At 38.2% G+C, this 19674-nt stretch overlaps 1 protein-coding gene across 4 annotated transcripts in view; it reads left to right on the forward strand.

The window, feature by feature from the left end:
* Positions 1-19674, forward strand: part of NCAPD3 (non-SMC condensin II complex subunit D3) — a 147928-nt gene that overhangs the window by 12711 nt on the left and 115543 nt on the right. For 3 of the 4 annotated variants that reach the window (XM_023557041.2, XM_023557042.2, XM_003417405.4), the window contains exon 3: positions 15240-15402. The exons of the other annotated variant lie outside the window; for it this stretch is intronic. In XM_023557041.2, the coding sequence (XP_023412809.2) occupies positions 15240-15402 (163 nt within the window). The remainder of the gene's footprint in view (positions 1-15239; positions 15403-19674) is intronic. 4 annotated transcript variants of the gene reach the window in all.

The following is a 19674-nucleotide window of genomic DNA, read 5'->3' on the forward strand; positions in this document are numbered from 1 at the left end:
GCTATCGGGATACAGACCACAACCAACAACATACAACCTCCAGAAGATAAGCTAGGTAACTGGGATCTTCTAAAAATTAAACACCTATGCTCATCAGAAGATTTCACCAAAAGAGTAAAAATCAGACTGGGGAAAAAATTTGGCTATTACAAATCAGACCAAGGTCTAATCTCTAAAATCTATAAGAAAATTCAATATGTCTACATCAGTAAAACAAATAATCCAGTTAAAAAGTGGGCAAAGTAAATGAACAGATGCTTCACCAAAGAAGATATTCAAGCGGTCAACAGACACATGAGGAAATGTTCAGGATCACTAGCTATTAGAGAAATGCAAATCAAAACGGCAATGAGATACCATCTCCCCCAGCATTACTGGCACAAATCAAAAAAAAGAGGAAATAGCAAATGTTGGAGAGGCTGCAGGGAGATTGGAACTCTTATGCACTGCTGGTGGGAATTCAAAATGATACAACCATTTTGGAAAACGGTATGGCCCTTCCTTAGAAAGTTAGAAATACCGTATGATTCAGCAATCCCACTCCTAGGAATATATCCTAGAGAAATAAGAGTTGTCACATGAATAGACATATGCACACCCATGTTCATTGCAGCATTGTTCACAATATCAAAATGATGGAAACAACGCAGATACCAGTCAACAGATGAATGGATAAACTAACTGCGGTATGTACACACGATGGAGTATTACACAACAATAAAGAACAGCAATGAATCTGTGAAACATAACATGGATGAATCTGGAGGGCATTGTGCTGAGTGAAATAAATCAATCACAAAAGGACAAATATTGTATGAGACCACTACTGTACTGAAAAGGTTTACACAGAAAAAGAAACCATCTTTGATGGTTATGAGGGAGGGGAAGGTGGGGATGAAAAAAACACTAAATAGATAATAGGTAATCGGTAACTTTGATAAAGGGTAAGACAGTACACAATACTGGGGAAACCAGCACAACTTGTCCAAGGCAAGGTCATGGAAGCTCCATAGACACACCCAATCTCCCTGAGGGACCGAATTGCTGGGCTGAGGGCTGTGGGGACCGTGGTCTCAGGAAACATCTAGCTCAATTGGCATAACGTAGTTTATAAAGAAAATGGTCTGCGTTCTACTTTGGTGAGCAGCATCTGGGGTCTTAAAAGCCTGTGGGTGGCCATCTAGGATACTCCACTGGCTTCACTCCTTTGGGAGCAAGGAAGAATGAAGAAAACTAAAGATACAAGGGAAAGATTAGTCTAAAGGACTAATGGACCACAACTACCATGGCCTTCACCAGACTGAGTCCTATACAACTAGATGGTGCTCGGCTGCCACCACTGACTCCTCTGACGGGGATCACAGTAAAGGATCCTGGACAGAGCTGGGGAAAAATGTAGAACAAATTATACCCTAAAAAGAAAGATCAGAGTTGCTGGCCTGACAGTGACTGGAGAAACCCTGAGAATATGGCCCCTAGACACCCTTTCATCTGAGTTATGAAGTCACTCCTGAAATTCTCCCTTCAGCCAAAAATTGGAGAGGTCCATAAAACAAAATGAGACTAAAGACACACCAGCCCTGTGGCAAGGACTAGAAGGCAGGAGGGTACAGGAAAGCTGGTAATAGGGAACCCGAGGTTGAGAAGGGAGAGTGTTGACATGTCATGGGATTGTGAACCAATGTCATAAAACAATATGTGTAGTAACTCCTTAATGAGAAACTAGTTTGTTCTGCCAAGATTTCAAAACTAGGAGGGTGATGATAGTGTTAAGGAAGACATGGAATAAGGATGGAAGAGCAATTTCGTGTGGAAAAATTATGAGTTCTGTTTTAGGCTTTTGAATGTGAGATTCTGTTAGGAACTGCTTGGAGGGGTATAATAAAACCAAACCTGTTGCCTTTAAGTCATTTCCAACCCATAGCGACACTATAGGACAGAGCAGAACTGCCCCATAGGGTTTCCAGGGAGCGGCTGCTGGATTCAAAGTGCTCACCTTTTTGGTTAGCAGCCGTAGCTGTTAACCACTGCACCATAGTTGGAGATATGGGCCCGAAGACCAGGAGAGAAGTTAGAATTCAGCGAATAGATATGAGAGTCCCCTGAGTTATAGGGATGATTGAAGTCCAGGGATGCGTGAGATTAATTAGGAAGAGAAAAAGGATAAAAACTGAGGAACACAAATACTTAAGGAGGGAGGAGAGCTAGTTGACAGAGACTTAGAAAGGAGCCCTCCCAACTGCTGCAATGTAGATGAGTTTTGTGTGTTCTTGGAAGAGAAGTCATATAATTGGAATCCAAATATGTTTTGTGTATCTGGCTTCTTTCACTCAACATAATATTTATAAGATTTATTCATGTTGTGTGTATCATTGTCTTATTTGTTTTTAATTATAGAGTAATATTCAATTAAATATACATTTTCATTAATCTGTTTATAAGCATTTGAGTTGTTTGCCATTTTAGCTATGGTGAATAAAGCTGCTGTGAACATTCGCATACAAGTATTTGTATGAACATGTATTTTCATTTTTCATGGGTAAATAGATGTGAAGTTGCTAGACAAAAGATACTTATATGTTTAAGAGAAATTCCTAGACCAAATAGTCAACAGTTACTTTAAAACAGAGAATGGAAGGGGGCAGGGAAAGCAGATTAATGAAAATGCAACAACCAGGATGGAAAAAATGAGAATACTCACGTATTGTGAAGAATGTAACCAAAGTCTCTGAACAACTTGTGTAGAAGTTGTTAAATGGGAACCTAAAACTACTGTGTAAACCTTCACTGAAAGCACAATAAAATATTATTAAAAAAAAAAAAAGAAATTGCTAGAACAGTTTTCAGACGTGTAGGGGAATGCAGTGTCACTGGTACAGAGACTATAAAGATGATTGACAAGGCTGAGTTTGGAGACAAGGCTTTTGGGGTGATGGTAATTATATTGTGCTTGGCGACCTCCAAGGAGAGTAGAGTGGGGTACAAATTGCGTTAGGAATGAGGATGTAATGACTAAAGGTAGGAGAGGTTTTGTAGTGAGGGAAAGGAGACTGGTCAGAAAAATTTAAACTGTAAAATGGGCTCTCCTATGAGGTGGCACATGGTAAGCAGTGTGCTGAATCCAAGCCATTAGTTAGCAATTGCCCTGTCGTTTCAGAGAAGCAGTAAGTTTAGGGTCTGATTTTGGAATTTTTCTGGGCCTATGGTTTTTGTGTGTGTGTGGTAAAAATGTATGTATAAAACATTTGCCATTTCACGTTTTTTATACGTGTACAACTCAGTGGCATTAATTACATCCATCACGTTGTGCAGCCACCACCTGTTTCCAGTTTTTTCTATCACCCTTAACAGAAACTCAGTATCCCTAAGGAGTGACTCTCTGTTTTCTCCTCCCTCTCCCTCTGGGAACCACTAGGTATTTCATGTAAGTGGCATTATATAATATTTGTCCCTTTGTAGCTGACTTATTTCGCTCAGGATGCTTTCAAGGTTTGTCTGTGTTGGAGCATTTATTGGAACCTCATTGCTCTTTAAGGCAGAGTAATAGTCTCTTGTAGGTATGTACCACATTTTCTTTATCCGTTCATCTGTTGATGGACATTTGGGTTGTTTGCATCTTTTGGCTGTTGTGAATAGTGCTGCATTGAACCCTGGTGTGCTAGTATCTATTTGAGTTTCTGATTTCAATTTTTTTGGGTATATAACTAGGAGTGGATTTGCTGGGTTATATAGTCATTTTATGTTTAACTTTTTGATGAACTACCAAACTGTTTTTCACAGTGGCTGTACCATTTTATAACCCTACAGCAATGAATAAGGGTCAAGTTTTTTCCATAATTCTTGTCAACACTTGTTATTTTTTGTTTTTGTGATAATAGCCAGCCTAGGGGGAGGGGGGAGTAAAGTAGTATCTCACTGTGGTTTTGCTTTGCGTTTCTCTAATTGTTTATGACAGTGAGCGTCTTCCCGTGCTTTTTGGCTGTTTGTATATCCTCTTTGAAAAAATGTCTATTTAAACCCTTGGCTCATTTTTTTAATCGGGTTGTTTGTGTTTTTGTTGTTAAATTGTAGGAGTTCTTTATGTATTCTGGATATTAAACCCTTATTTGATATATGGTTCCCAAAATTTATCTCCCCATCTGTAGATTGTCTCTTCAACTTGTTGATAAGGTCCTTTAACGCACAAAAGTTTTTTAGTTTTTATGAAGTCCAGTTTATCTGTTTTGTCCTTTGCTGCTTGTGCTAAGAAGCACTGTGTCTAAGAATCCATTGTCAGAAACTAGATCCTGAAGCATTACTCCTACATTTTCTTCTAAGAGTTTTATGATTTTAGGTCCTGCATTTAGGTCATTGATCCATTTTGAGTTAATGTTTCTATATGACGTGAGGTGTAGGTTCAGGTTCATTCTTCCGCATGTGGAAATCCGTTTATTCCAGCACAGTTTATTAAAGGGGCTTTTCTTTCCCCTTTGAATGGACTTAGCACCCTTGTCAAAAATCAGTTAACCGTGTTGTTTTTAGGTGCCATTGAGTTGATTTTGACTCATAGCAACCCCATATGACAGAGTAGAGCTGCCCCATAGAGTTTTCTAGGCCGTAATCTTTATGGAAGCGGATCACCAGGTCCTTTTCCCATGGAACCTGTGGCTGGGTTTGAACCACCAACCTTTTGGTTAACAGCCGAGCACTTAACTGATTTATTTCCGGATGCTGAATTCTATTCCCCTGGTTTAGAATATGTCTATTATACTAGCACTAGTCTGTTTTAGACTTGACTTGATGGCAGTGGGTAGTGGGTGGTGGGTTAGTCTGTTTTAATTACTGTGGCTTTAAAGTATGTTTTGAAATCAGGAAGTGTGAGTCCTTTATTCTTCAAGGTTGCTTTAGCTTTTAGAGTCCTTTGCTCTTCCATATAAGTTTGAGGATTGGCTTTTCCATTTCTTCAAAGAAGGCTATTGGAGTTTTGATGGTGATTGCATTGAATCTGTAGATTGCTTTGGGTATTATTGATACCTTGACAATTTTAAGTCTTCCTGTCCATGGACATGGAATGTCCTTCTATTTATTTAGGTCTTCTCCAGTTCCTTTCTGTAATGTTTTAATAGCTTCGGTGTACAAGTCTTCACTTCTCTGGTTAAATTTATTCTTGGCAATTTTATTCTTTCAGGTGGTATTGTAAATGGAATTGTTTCCTTGATTTCCTTTTCAGAATTCTCATTGCTGATATATAGAAATCCTGCTGATTTTTTTGTGTTGACCTTATACCTTGCCACTTTACTGAATTCATTTATTAGGTGTAGTAACCTTCTTGTGGATTCTTTGAAGTTTTCTATGTATAGAATTATGTCAAGATTATGTCAATTATGTCATCTGTATAAACGAATAATTTGACTTCTTCCTTCCCAATTTGGATACCTTTTGTTTCTTTTTCTTGCTTAATTGCTTTGACTAGAATTTCCAGTATAATGTTGAATAGCAGTGGTGAGAGTGGACATCTTTGTCTTTTTTTGATGTTAAGGGGAAAGCTGTTGGTCTGTCTTCATTGAGTACAATGTTAGCTTTAGGTTTTTCATAAATGCCCTTTATGATATTGAGGAACTGCCCTTCTATTCCTACTTTGTTCAGTGTTTCAATCATGAAAGAAGGTTGAATTTGTCAAATGCCTTCTCTGTGTCGATGGACAAGATCAGACAAAATAGAATACAGGACAAGGAATATAACCAGACAAAGGACATAATACTGAAAGGGTCAGTTCATCAGAAGACATGTTCATAGATAAGTTTGTACCTAGCTGACTTTCAAAATGCCTTGAGCTAAAACTGACAAAATTGAGAAGAGAAATAGAAAAATCCACAGTTATATTTAGGTCTAGTGGTGATGAACTTTCTCAGATTTTGTTTATCATGAAATGCCTAAATTTTGCCCTCATTTTTTTTAATAGTTAAAAATATTCCTCTATTTTACATGCTTTTTAAAACTTTGGTTTCTAATTGAGTTTCCTTATGACCTCTAATTTTTATGTATCATTGTTTTTTTGTTAAGTTTTTATTGTGCTTTAAGTGAAAGTTTACAAATCAAGTCAGTCTCTCACACAAAAACTTATGTATACCTTGCTACATACTCGCAATTGCTCTCCCCCTAATGAGACAGCTCGCTCCCTCCTTCTACTCTCTTTTTATGTACATTTCGCCAGCTTCTAACCCCCTCTACCCTCTCACCTCCCCTCCAGGCAGGAGATGCCCACATAGTCTCAAGTGTCCACCTGATCCAAGAAGTCTACTCCTCACCAGCATCCCTCTCCAACCCATTGTCCAGTCCAATCCCTGTCTGAAGAGTTGGCTTTGGGAATGGTTCCTGCCCTGGGCCAATAGAAGGTCTGGGGGCTATGACCACCAGGGTCCTTCTAGTCTCAGACCATTAAGTCTGGTCTTTGTATGAGAATTTGGGGACTGCATCCCACTGCTCTCCCGCTTCCTTAGGAATTCTCTCTTGTGTTCCCTGTCAGGGTAGTCATTGGTTGTAGCCGGGCACCATCTAGTTCTTCTGGTCTCAGGCTGCTGTAGTCTCTGGTTTACGTGGCCTTTTCTATCTCTTGGGCTCGTAATTACCTTGTGTCCTTGGTGTTCTTCTTTCTCCTTTGATCCAGGTGGGTTGAGACCAATTGATGCATCTTAGATGGCCGCTTGCTAGCGTTTAAGACCCCAGATGCCACTCTCCAAAGAGGGATCCAGAATGTTTTCTTAATAGATTTTATTATGCCAGTTGACTTAGATGTCCCCTGAAACCATGGTCCCCAAACCCTTGCCCCTACTCTGCTGGCCTTTGAAGCATTTAATTTATTCAGGAAACTTCTTTGCTTTTCGTTTAGCCCAGTTGTGCTGAACTCGCCTGTATTGTGTGCTGTCTTTCCCTTCACCTAAAGTAGTTCTTATCTACTAATTTTTTTTTTAATTAGTGAATACCCCTCTCCCTCCCTCCCTCCCCCTCTCATAACCATCAAAGAATATCTTCTTCTCTGTTTAAACTATTTGTCAAGTTCTTATAATTGTGGTCTTATACAATATTTTTCATTTTGCAACTAATTTCGCTTAGCATAATGTCTTCCAGATTTCCCCATGTTATGAAATGTTTCCCAGGTTCATCCCTGTTCTTTATCGATGGGTAGCATTCCATTGCGTGAATATACCATAATTTATCCGTTCATCCATCGTTGGGCACCTTGGTTACTTCCATCTTTTTGCTATTGTAAACAGTGCTGCAGTGAACATGGGTGTGCATCTATCTGTTCATGTAGAGGCTCTTATTTCTTTAGGACATATTCCAAGGAGTGGGATTCCTGGATCGTATGGTAGTTCTATTTCTAGCTTTTTAAGGAAGCGCCAAATCGATTTCCAAAGTGGTTGTACCAGTTTACATTCCGACCAGCAGTGTAAAAGTGTTCCAATCTCTCCACAGCCTCTCCAACATTTATTCTTTTGTGTTTTTTGGATTAATGCCAGCCTTGTTGGAGTGAGATGAAATCTCATTGTAGTTTTGATTTGCATTTCTCCAATAGCTAATGATCGTGAGCATTTCCTCATGTATCTGTTAGCTACCTGAATGTCATCTTTAGTGAAGTGCTTGTTCATATCTTTCGTCCATTTTTTAATTGGGTTATTTGTCTTTTTGTAGTTGAGTTTTTGCAGTATCATGTATATCGTAGAGATCAGGTGCTGATCAGAAATGTCATAGCTAAAAACTTTCTCCCAGTGTGTAGGGTAATCTTTTTACTCTTTTGGTGAAGTCTTTGGATGAGCATAGGTGTTTGATTTTTAGCAGCTCACAGTTACCTAGTTTTTCTTCTGCGTTGTTAGTAATGTCTTGTATACTGTTTATGCCATGTATTAGGGCTTCTAATGTTGTCCCTATTTTTTCTTCCATGATCTTTATCGTTTTGGATTTTATATTTAGGCCTTTGATACATTTTGAGCTTGTTTATGTGCATGGAGTGAGGTGTGGGTCTTGTTTCATTTTTCTGCAGATGGGTATCCAGTTATGCCAGCACCATTTGTTAAAAAGACGTCTTTTCCCCATTGAACTGTTTTTGGGGCCTTTGTCAAATATCAACTCCCCATATGTGTTTGGATTTATGTCTGGATTCTCAATTCTGTTCCATTGGTCTATGTATCTGTTGTTGTACTAGTACCCAGGCTCTTTTGACTACTGTGGCTGTATAACAGGTTCTAAAATCAGGTGGAGTGAGGCCTCCCACTTTGTTCTTTTTCAGTAATGCTTTACTTATCCTGGGCCTCTTTCCCTTCCACATGAAGCTGGTGATTTGTTTATCCATCTCATTAAAAAATGTTCTTAGAATTTGGGTTGGAATTGCATTAAATCTATAGGTCGCTTTAGGTTGAATAGACATTTTTATAATGTTAAGTCTTCTATCCATGAGCAAGGTATGTTTTTCCACTTATGTAGGTCTATTTTGGTTTCTTGCAGAAGCGTTTTGTAGTTTTCTTTGTATAAGTCTTTTACATCTCTGGTAAGATTTATTCCTAAGTATTTTATCTTCTTGCGGGCTACTGTAAATGGTATTGATTTGGTGATTTCCTCTTTGATGTTCTTTTTTCTTGGTGTAGAGGAATCCAACTGGTTTTTGTATGTTTATCTTGTATCCCAATACTCTGCTGAACTCTTCTATTAGTTTCAGTATTTTTCTGGAGGATCCCTTAGGGTTTTCTGTGTATAAGATCATGTCGTCTGCAAATAGAGATACTTTGACTTCTTCCTTGCCAATCTGGATACCCTTTATTTCTTTATGTAGCCTAATTGCTTTGGCTAGAACCTCCAGTACAGTGTTGAAAAAGAGCAGTGATAAAGAGCATCCTTGTCTGGTTCCCGATCTCAAGGGGAATGCTTTCAGGCTCTCTCCATTTAGGATGGTATACTGGCTTTGTATAAATGCCCTTTATTATGTTGAGGAATTTTCTTCTATTCCTATTTTGCTGAGAGTTTTTGTGATGAATGGGTGTTGAACTTTGTTAAATGCCTTTTCTGCATCAATTGATAAAATCATGTGATTCTTGTCTTTTGTTTTATTTATGTGATGGATTGCATTAATTGTTTTTCTAATGTTGAACCATCTCTGCATACCTGGTGTGAATCCCACTTGGTCATGGTGAATTATTTTTTTGATATGTTGTTGAATTCTATTGGCTAGAATTTTGTTGAGGATTTTTGCATCTAAGTTCATGAGGGATATAAGTATGTAATTTTGTTTTTTTTGTGGTGTCTTTACCTGGTTTTGGTAACAGGGATATGCTGGCTTCATAGAATGAGTTTGGGAGTATTCTGTCCTTTCCTGTGCTCCGAAATACCTTTAGCAGTAGTGGTGTTAACTCCTCTCTGAAACTTTGGTAAAACTCTGCAGTGAAGCCATCCAGGCCAGGGCTTTTTTTTGTTGGGAGTTTTTTGATTACCTTTTCAATCTCTTCTTTTGTTATGGGTCTATTTAATTATTCTACCTCTGTTTGTGTTAATTTAGATAGGTATTGTGTTTTTAGGAATTCATTCTAGATTTTGAAATTTGTTAGAGTATAATTTTTCATGGTAATCTGATATGATTCTTTTAATTTCAGTTGGGTCTGTTGTAATATCGCCCGTTTCATTTCTTATTCGGGTTATTTGCATCCTCTCCTGTTTTTTTTTTTTTTGTTGTTGTTGGTTTGGCCAGTGGTTTATCAATTTAGTGGATTTTTTTCAAAGAACCAGCTTTTGGTCTTGTTAATTCTTTCCATTGTTTTTCTGTTTTCTATTTCATTTAGTTCAGCTGTAATTTTTATTGTTTGTTTTTTTCTCCTGCCTGAGGGTTTCTCTCTATTTGTTCAAGTTGTAGGGATAATTCTTTGATTTGGGCCGTTTCTTCTTTTTGGATGTGTGCATTTATTGATATAAATTGACCTCTGAGCACTGCTTTCGCTGTGTCCCAAAGGTTCTGAGAGGAAGTGTTTTCATTCTCATTGGATTCTGTGAATTTCTTAATTCCATCCTTAATGTCTTCTATAATCCAGTCTTTTTTGAGCAGGGTAATGTTCAGTTTCCAAGTAGTTGATTTCTTTTCCCTGCTTTCTCTGTTACCGATTTCCACTTTTATGGCCTTGTGCTCAGAGAAGATGCTTTTTAATATTTCAGTGTTTTTGATGCTGCTAAGGCTTGCTTTATGACCTAATGTGTGGTCTATACTAGAGAATGTTCCTTGTGCACTAGAAAAGAAAGTATACTTGGTTGCTGTTGGGTGGAGTGTTCTGCATATGTCTATGAGGTCAAGTTGGTTGATTGTGGCATTTAGATCTTCTGTGTCTTTATTGAGCTTCTTTCTGGATGTGTTGTTCTTCACCCAAAATGGTGTGTTGAAGTCTCCTGCTATTATTGTGGAGCTGTCTATCTCACTTTTCAATGCTGGTTCAGTTTGTTTTATGTATCTTGCAGCCCTGTCATTGGGTGCATAAATATTTAATATGGGTATATCTTCTTGGTATATTGTCCCTTTGATCATCATATAGTGGCCTTCCTAATGCTTTATGATGGATTTAACTTTAGTCTTTTGTCAGAAATTAATATTGCCACTCCTGCTCTTTTTTGATTGTTGTTTGCTTGATATATTTTTTTTTCCTTCTTTTGAGTTTGTTTGTGTCTCTAAGTCTGTGTGTCTCTTATAGGCAGCATATAGACAGGTAGTGTTTTTTAATCCATTCTGCCACTCTCTGTCTCTTTATTGGTGCCTTTAGTCCATTTACATTCAGCGTAATTATGGATAGGTATGAATTTAGTGCTATCATTTTGGTGTCTTTTTTTGTGTGTTGTTGACAGTTTCTTTTTCCCACTTAATTTTATATGCTGAGTAGTTTATCTTTATATATTGTCTTTTCCTCAAATTTGTTGTTGTTGGTTTTGTTTCTGCTGAGTCTCAATTTTTTTCTTGTGTTTTATTTTGATGTGTACGATAGTTTGTCTCCTTTGTGGTTACCTTAATATGTACCCCTGTTTTTCTAAATTGAAACCTAATTTTATTTCTTTGTACAGTCTTATCTTCTCCTCCATATGGAAGATCTATGACTAAATTTCTTAGTCGCTCTTTATTGTTTTAATGTTGTCTTCTTTTACATAATAATATCGCTGTTTCCCTGTTTTGAGAGGTTTTTTTATCATTTATTTTTGTGATTTCCCTGTCTGGATTGACATCTCATTGTTCTGTTCAGTGTTCTAGTCTTTGGTTGATACCTTTTATTATTGATTTTCTAACCAAAGAACTCCCTTTAACATTTCTTGCAGTTTTGGTTTGGTTTTTATGAATTCCCTAAACTTCTGTTTATCTGGAAATGCCCTAATTTCACCTTCATATTTGAGAGACAGCTTTGCTGTATATATTATTCTTGGCTGGCAATTTTTTTCCATCAATGCTTTATGTAAGTTACGCCATTGCCTTCTTGTTTGCATGGTTTCTGCTGAGTACTCCAAGCTTTGTCTTATTGACTCTCCTTTGTAGGTGACTTTTTGTTTATCCCTAGCTGCTCTTAAAATTCTATCTTTATTTTTGCTTTTGGGAAGTTTGATTGTAATATGTCTTGGTGACTTTCTTTTAAAGCCTACCTTATGTGGAGTGCGATGAGCATCTTGGATAGATATCTTCTCATCTTTTATGAAAGCAGGGAAATTTTCTTCCAACAAATCTTCAACAATTCTCTCTGTATTTTTCTGTTATCCGTCCCTGTTCTGTTACACCAGTCACTCGTAGGTTATTTCCCTTGATAGGGTCCCACATGATTCTTAAGGTTTCTTTATGTTTTTTAATTCTTTTATCTGATTTTTCTTCAAATATATTGGTTCCAAGTGCCTTATCTTCACGTTTACAAATTCTGCCTTTCACTTGCTGAGTTCTGCTCCTCTGACTTTCTATGGAGTTGTCTATTTCTGTAATTTGATTGTTAATATTCTGAATTTCTGATTGCTGCCTGTCTATGGATTCTTGCAGTTTCTCAAATTTTTCATTATGTTCCTGAATAACTTTTCTAATTTCTTCAATTGCTTTATCTGTGTGTTCCTTGGCTTGTTCTGTGTACTGCCTGATTTTCGTTCCTGATGTCTTGAAGGGTTCTGTATATTAATATTTTGTATTCTGCATGTGGTAGTTCCAGGAAGGCACTTTCATCTAGAAGATCCCTTGATTCTTTGTTTTGGGAGCTTGTTGAGGCGATCATGGTCTGTTTATTTATGTGACTTGATATTGACTGTTGTCTCCGAGCTATCTATAAGTTATCATGTTAGTTTATTTTATGTTTGCTTACTGTATCGTAGCTTCTTGCTTTGTTTTGTGTTGATATACCCAGTTGGGTTGCTTGAGTGAGCTAGCTTGATCATTTTCACCTTTGGAGCACTGACATCCTGTCCCAGATGGCTAGAGCTGTTGTCAGGTATATCAGTCTAGATATCCATTCACTTTTCTGGTATGAATTCAGCTCAGGTGTCCAGGTTGCTGACCATCAAGTGTGTGGTAAAGGCTCTGTCCTTCAGTCTTAGAGGGGCAGGGGTGATTGGTGTAGGTACCAGTATCTGGTTGTAGCGGGGAGTCACACTCTGAACAATGCAAGGGGCTGAGAATCGTCCCCCAGGTGTCTCTGAGGAAAGTGTGTCCCTGTTCCCTAGAGTATACAGGTGGTCAGGTTCTGTAAGCGAACCACGGGCACCCAGTATTTTTGGTTGTAAGGACTGGGGGTACCAGTTATCTTTGGACCCCTGTCGTGGTGGTTGGGTGACCTGAGTGGAGCCATTATGCCCTGATGTGAGTAGGTGAGGACTCTGATTAATAGGCAAAGTGGTGTCAAACATCAGATACCCACCTCTCCACTGCAGAGCTGAAACAGTTGTAGTCTGCCAACAAGGGCCCATTCTCCTGAAGTAGGCCCGCACAGGTCCATGCAGCGGGGAGAGGTACTCTAAGTCCACAGACCGTTTATGCCTGGACAGGAGCCGCTTCTGTCCTGAGCTCCCCCTGGTTAGTGGAGCTGGCAAGTTATCTTTTCCCCGAATTGTGAATTTATTCCTTCTCTAAGGCTGGGAGGATGGCTCTAGGTGCTCAACAGGGCCTATCTCAGGCTCAGGGAAATCAACAGCTGCTGTAGCCAGCTTGGGGGTGGGGGGGGGTATGGTAAAATACATGCAAGTACTTAACTTTTGCCAAGAGAGCCATTCTTCCCTGGTTCTGCAGGTGTGAGTAGGCTGTGTGGCTAGCTGCCTTTCCCTGAGGAAATTAAGGCCAGGCGCTTGTACCAGCCTGCCACAGCCATTCCAGGAATGGTGCCTGAGGGCTCCTGGTGATTCAGGTCCAGTAACTCCACTCTGCTTCTAAACCGTCTCTTCCTCCCCCTGCCACTTGGTTTGTTTTCTCACTTTGCCTTCGATGTTTAGGGCTCCTAGCTTGTCATAAATATACTCGTTTCACTTGTTTTTTCGGGTCTTCATTGTAAGAGGACTCACCAGAAGCATCTGTCTGTTCCGCCATCTTTGTCCTGCTCTTTTTTTTGTTTTGTTTTTTAAGGTACTGAAGGATTAAAAAAAAAAAAAAGAGCGGGACCAAGATGGCGGAACAGACAGACGCTTCCGTTAAGTCCTCTTACAACGAAGACCCGAAAAAACAAGTGAAACGTACTGAAGGGTAAATGGAAACCCTCGTGGCGTAGTGGTTAAGTGCTACGGCTGCTAACCAAAGGGTCGGCAGTTTGAATCCACCAGGCACTCCTTTGGAAACTCTATGGGGCAGTTCTACTCCATCCTATTGGGTTGCTATGAGTCGGAAGTCTTGAGGGCACTGGGTGGGTCTGGAAAAGATAAATAATATTTCATTGTAGCCATGTTCAGTTTATGGAAATAGCCCATTTCCTCTACATGTGTTTATTAGGAGAAAGCATAAAACAGTGATAAAATTAATATAATTGTCTCTATTCTAAGGTTTATTTTCTTTCACTCCTAGGCTACTTCTGAAGTCTTTTTGGTGTTTTCTTTCCTATTCCCATTGCCACAATCTGTTGTTGTTGGGTGCCATCAATTGATTTTGACTCAAAGCTATCCCATGTAACAGAGTAAAACTGTCCCATAGGGTTTTCTAGGCTTTAATCTTTACGGGAGCAGATCAGCAGGTCTTTCTGCTGCGGAGTCAGTAGGCATCTTCAAACCATCAACCTTTTGATTAGCAGCCAAGACATGTCTCAGTAATTAGAAAAATGGCCTTCGGGTACATTTAACATAGATGGAAGGGTGATTTGACTGAGTAATAATGAATTTGTTGTGTGTTGTCTTAGGCTGGGTTCTCTAGAAGAGCAAATCCAGTGAAATGTGTGTATATAAATATATATAAATAGTATATATATAGAAATTTATCTCAAGGAAGTGTTGGAAGTTTACCACAGCTCAGTAGTAGATGCTAGCAAGTCTCAAATCTGTGGGTCAGGTATCAGGCTGGAGGCTTCTCCTGACTTGTGTGGTCGCAGGGGCTGATGAACCCAAATCTGGCAGGTCAGGCAGCAGGCTGCTTGCTCACATCCCAAGAACCAGAGGTCAGAGGATTATGAGTCAGATGCAGGTTACAGAGCGAACTTTGCCAGAACATCTGTGTATATACTGAATGCAAACCAGCCCCCAGTAAAGAAGCTCCTTTGTCAACTAATTGGCTGCTCACATCATATCAGAAATAGGGGGTGGATACATCAGATCACAAAATGGAGGATGATCACATCATTACATAACTGCCAAACTACATCATTACATAACTGTCAAACCACTGAAATTCGTGCCCCAGCTCAGTTGATACTCATCCTTAACCATCATATGTGTACTTAATCATTGTGCCACTAGGGCTCCTTTAATAACTAGTATAGGGTGGCTCGAAGGTTTTAGTATAATAAGTATAATTGTCAACCTTTAATAATTTCAGAAGTTTGTATCCTTAAAATTTACCTAATTTTTTTGGAGTTTGGTCTATTCGAATATCTTGTATATTTATTTATCTTTGTAATTTGAATAATAAAATTTTAAATGTAATTTTTTGTTTTGGTCCTTTTAAAGATGGCAAATTTTTATCATTAGAAGTCAGACTAGTCTGTTCCTCTTTTTGTAAGGCATTAAAAAAAAAAATCAAATAATAGGGGATTTTTCCATTTCCCTAATTATTGGGTTCTATGCTTTATCCCTCTTCCTCCCCCTAGAACCTTTGGATCTTCTTCAATGAGAACAATATTTCTCACAATGCACTGGTGGCATTATTGTATCACTTTGTTCAAACAGTGCATAAGAAAAACACCAGTGTAGAGTATCGAGAATATGGCCTTCATGCTGCTGGGCTTTATTTTCTGCTACTAGAAGTACCAGGTATGTATACTTGATACAATAGGACAAATCTTTAGTCATTTTTTTTTTTCACATTGTTTTTAACTCTTATACTTTTTTTCCTTACTAATAAAGTGGGGCAGTGATAACCCATCCCTTTGTTTTGTTCTGAGGATTAATGAGAGTAAGTATATGAAATACTGGGTATTTTGTAGGTGTTAGAAAATTCCTTTCTCGTTTCTTCTTTAAATATGATTTTTTAAAAATATTCTGCTGTGTGTCTGATACTAAGCTGTGCCTATAATGTCATAGAAATAATGTGAGCGGCGTAAGACTGGAGAGAGGATGTTTCTAAGCTACAAGAGCTCCACCCCCACCCTGTCCACCAACCTGGAACTCCAGTGCGAAATTCTGACATGACCCTCTATTCTCCTGATTCCCTATTCAGGTCTAGAATAACTGCTATGGGAAGTCATTGTGTCATATCTCTCCTATATAGGGGTTGAAAAATAGGTTTAAAACTATCGTAATTGAGAAACATGACATTAGCTAGTAATACTTGATGATGGAAAGCACAGGAAAGGCTATTTGTAAATACTGTTCTTACTCTTTTATTCTCAGAGCACTTAGGTGGCTGTTCCACCTGTGAGCGATCAAGAAGTCCATTCTCCTCCATATCTCAAATCCAAGGAAAGAGAGGGTGGAACATAGAGGAAGAACCCATAATTTGTAAAGAAAGAAAAATCACAGGATTAGTTAACTTGCTTTTGTAATAAACGTTAAGGATTTATTCCGTATGATCTGGGAATTAGTAAAAAGATACCATATTTTTATGTAAATAACATGTGCATTCTGTGTTTTTTTGCCAGCTGTGCCCTCCTCCCACAAGGTGTTTTCATAACCATGCTATGCTAAATTTTTTTTACAGCAATGTGTAAAAATACTAGCAAGCACACTTAAGAAAATACCTCGCAGGGAGAGGGCACAGTTGGCAAAAAAAGGTAGCATGTGCACTTTATTTGCGTAAAAATATGGTAGTCTTTCTTCCTATATATCTCTTAAGCAATGATAAGACAAGAGTGAACATTCTTGTCTTGTTTCTGATCTTAGGGGGAAAGCATTTAGTCTTTTGTTTTTTTTTTTTATTATACTTTAGATAATTGTTTACCAAATAAACTAGCTTCTTATTAAACAGCTAGTGCACATATTATTTTATGACGTTGGTTGCCAACCCTGTGACACATCAACACTCGCCCCTTTTTGATCTTGGGTTCCCACTTACCAGCTTTCCTATCTCCTGCCTTCTCATCCTTGCCCCTGGCTGGTATGCCCATTTAGTCTGTGTTGTTTTATGGGCCTGTCTGATATTTGGCTGAAGGACAAACCTCAGGAGTGACTTCATTACTGAGCTAAGGTGTCCAGGGGCTATACCCTCTGGGTTTACCTAGTCTCTGTCACACCAGTTGTTTGGTCTTTTTTTTTTTTTACAAGTTAGAATTTTGTTCTGTGTTTTTCTCCAGCTCTGTCTGGTACACCCTCTATTGTGGTCCCTGTCAAAGCAGTCGGTGGTGGTAGCCTGGCACCATCTAGTTGTGCTGGACTTTGTCTGGTGGAGGCTATAGTACTTGTGGTCCATTAGTCATTTGAATTATTCTTTCCCTTGTGCCTTTGGTTTTCTTCATTCTCCCTTGCTCCAGACAAGGTGCGACCAGTGGAGTATCGTAAATGGCCACTCACAAGCTTTTAACACCCCAGATGCTACTCACCAAAGTAGAATGTAGAACAGTTTCTTTTTAAACTATGTTATGCCAATTGAGCTAGATGCTCCCCAAGACCATGCCCCCCATATCCCTGAGCCCAGCATTTGGTCTCTTAGGGAGTTTAGATGTGTCTGTAGAGCTTCCCTGACCTTGCCTTGGACGAGTTGTGCTGGCTTCCCCAGTATTGTGTACTGTCTTACCATTCACCAAAGTTACCACTTATTTATTATCTGTTTGGGGGTTTTTCTATCCCCACCCTTCCCCTCCCTGGTAACCATCAAAGACTGTTTATTTTTGCGTGTAAACCTTTTTATGAGTTTTTATTATAGCAGTCTCATACAATACATGTCCTTTTGTAATTGACTTATTTCACTCAACATAACGCCCTCCAGATGAGTCCATGTTGTGAGATGCTTCAGGGATTCATCATTGTTCTTTATCATTGCGTGGTATTGCATTGTGTATATGTACTATAGTTTGTTTATCCATTCATCTGCTGATGGTGAAGTCATTTGCTTTTAAGTTTAATGTTAGTGTAGGTGTTTTAAGTATGGCTTTTATTGGGTTGAAGAAGTACCGTTCCTCGTTTGTTGAGTGTTTTAACATGAAAAGATGTTGGATTTTGTCATTTACTTTTTCTGCATTTATATGATGACCATGCAGTTTTTGTTCTTTATCCCACTAATATAGTGTATAACATTGATTGGTTTTCATATATTAAACCAGTCTTCTGTTCCTAGGATAAATCGCACTTGGTCATGGGATTTGTCATATTTTGCTGCATTCAGTTTGCTTATATGTTGTTGGGGCTTTTTACATTTATTTTCATAAGGAATGTATGTATGTGTGTATATATATAAGGATATTCATAAGAGCTGTTCTTTTCTTGCGATGTCTTTGTCTGGTTTGGGTATGAGGGTAATACAGGTCTCATAGAATGAGATGGAAAGTGTTCCCTCCTCATCTGTTTTTTGGAAGAGTTTGCGAAGTATTGGTATTCTTTCTTGTTTAAATGTCTGATAGAATTCACTAATGAAGCCATGTAGGCTTAGAGTTCCTTTGTAGGAAGATTTTTGTTTAAGAATTCAATTTTTTTAATAGACAGTCTTCTAATATCCGTAGGGTCTATAATGTAATTATCATGCCTAATGTTGGTAATTTATGTTTTCTTTCTTCTAATCACTCTAGATAAAAGTATATTGATTTTATTGATTGTTTCAAAGAATCCACTTTTGATACTATTGATTATACTGTGTTGTTTGTTCATTTTTTATTTCAGTGACTTCTGGTCTGAATTTCCATTATTTCCTTCCTTTTTACTTTGAGTTTAATTTGTTCTTATTCTGGGTTCTTAAGGTGTATGCATAGATCTTTGTACTCACATAACTTTATTTGTTTTAAATGTTAAGTATTTAATGCTATAGATTTCCGTCTAAGTATTGCTTCACCTGCATTCCAAAAATTTTAATTTTTTTTCATTATCATTCAGGTGAAAGCATTTTCTAATTTTTTTTTGTGTTTACTTTCTTCTTAGAACTCTGAGTTATTTAGTTGTGTGTTAAATTTCCAAATAGATACATACATATATTTTTGGGGGGGGAGGGGAACTCGTTTTGTTTTCCAGTTTGGCACCTATATCTGAACAACAGTAAAGTTACTGGAGTTCTTTTTGTGATTTCATGTTGTTGTCTAGTGTCCTTTTAATTTAGCTTGAAGGACTCCCTTTGGCATTTCTTGTGATTACTAGGTCTACTAGTGATCAGCTCCTTCAGCTTTTGTTTACCTGGGAAAGTCTTAATTTTTTCTTCATTGTTGAGAGGTAGTTTTCCAGGATATAGAATTCTTGGTTGACAGTTTTATTCTTTCAGAACTTTAAATGTCATCCCACTGTTCTCTGGCCTCCATGGTTTCTGATGCTAAATTGACTGTTAATCTTATTTAATATCCCTCAAACATGATGAGTCACTCTATCTTGTTGCTTTCACGATTCTCTCTTTGTCTTTGTCCTTTGGGAGTTTCATTTTCGTGTATGTTGGTGTGGATCTCTTTGAGGTTATTCTACTTGGAATTGTTGAGTTTCTTGGATGTTTAGATTCATTTATCAAATTTGGAAAGTTTTTAGCCTTTATTCTTTCTTTCTTTCTCCTTCCCTCCCTCCCCCCTCCCCTCCTTCTTTTTTTATTGTGCTTTAAGTGAAAGTTTACAGCTCAAATTAGTTTCTCATACAAAAATTTATACACACATTGTTATGTGACCACATACCCTCCTTTCCATCCTGGATTTCCTGTGTCCATTCAGCCAGCTCCTGTCCCTTTTAGCCTTTATTCTTGAAATACTCTTTCTGCCCCTTTCTCTCTCTCTTCCTCTTCTGGGAATCTAATATGCATATGTTGATGTGTCTGATGGTATACCTGTGTCCCTTGGGCTTTGCTCATTCATTCATTCATTCATTTATTCATTCTACTCCTCAAACTGAATAAATTGTCCTATCTTCAAATTTGGAGCCCTGGTGGCACAGTGGGTAAGAGTTCAGCTGCTAATCTTCAAATTCACT

Source organism: Loxodonta africana, chromosome 15 (assembly GCF_030014295.1).
Source record: "Loxodonta africana isolate mLoxAfr1 chromosome 15, mLoxAfr1.hap2, whole genome shotgun sequence".
In the NCBI taxonomy this organism is placed as follows: Eukaryota; Metazoa; Chordata; class Mammalia; order Proboscidea; family Elephantidae; genus Loxodonta; species Loxodonta africana.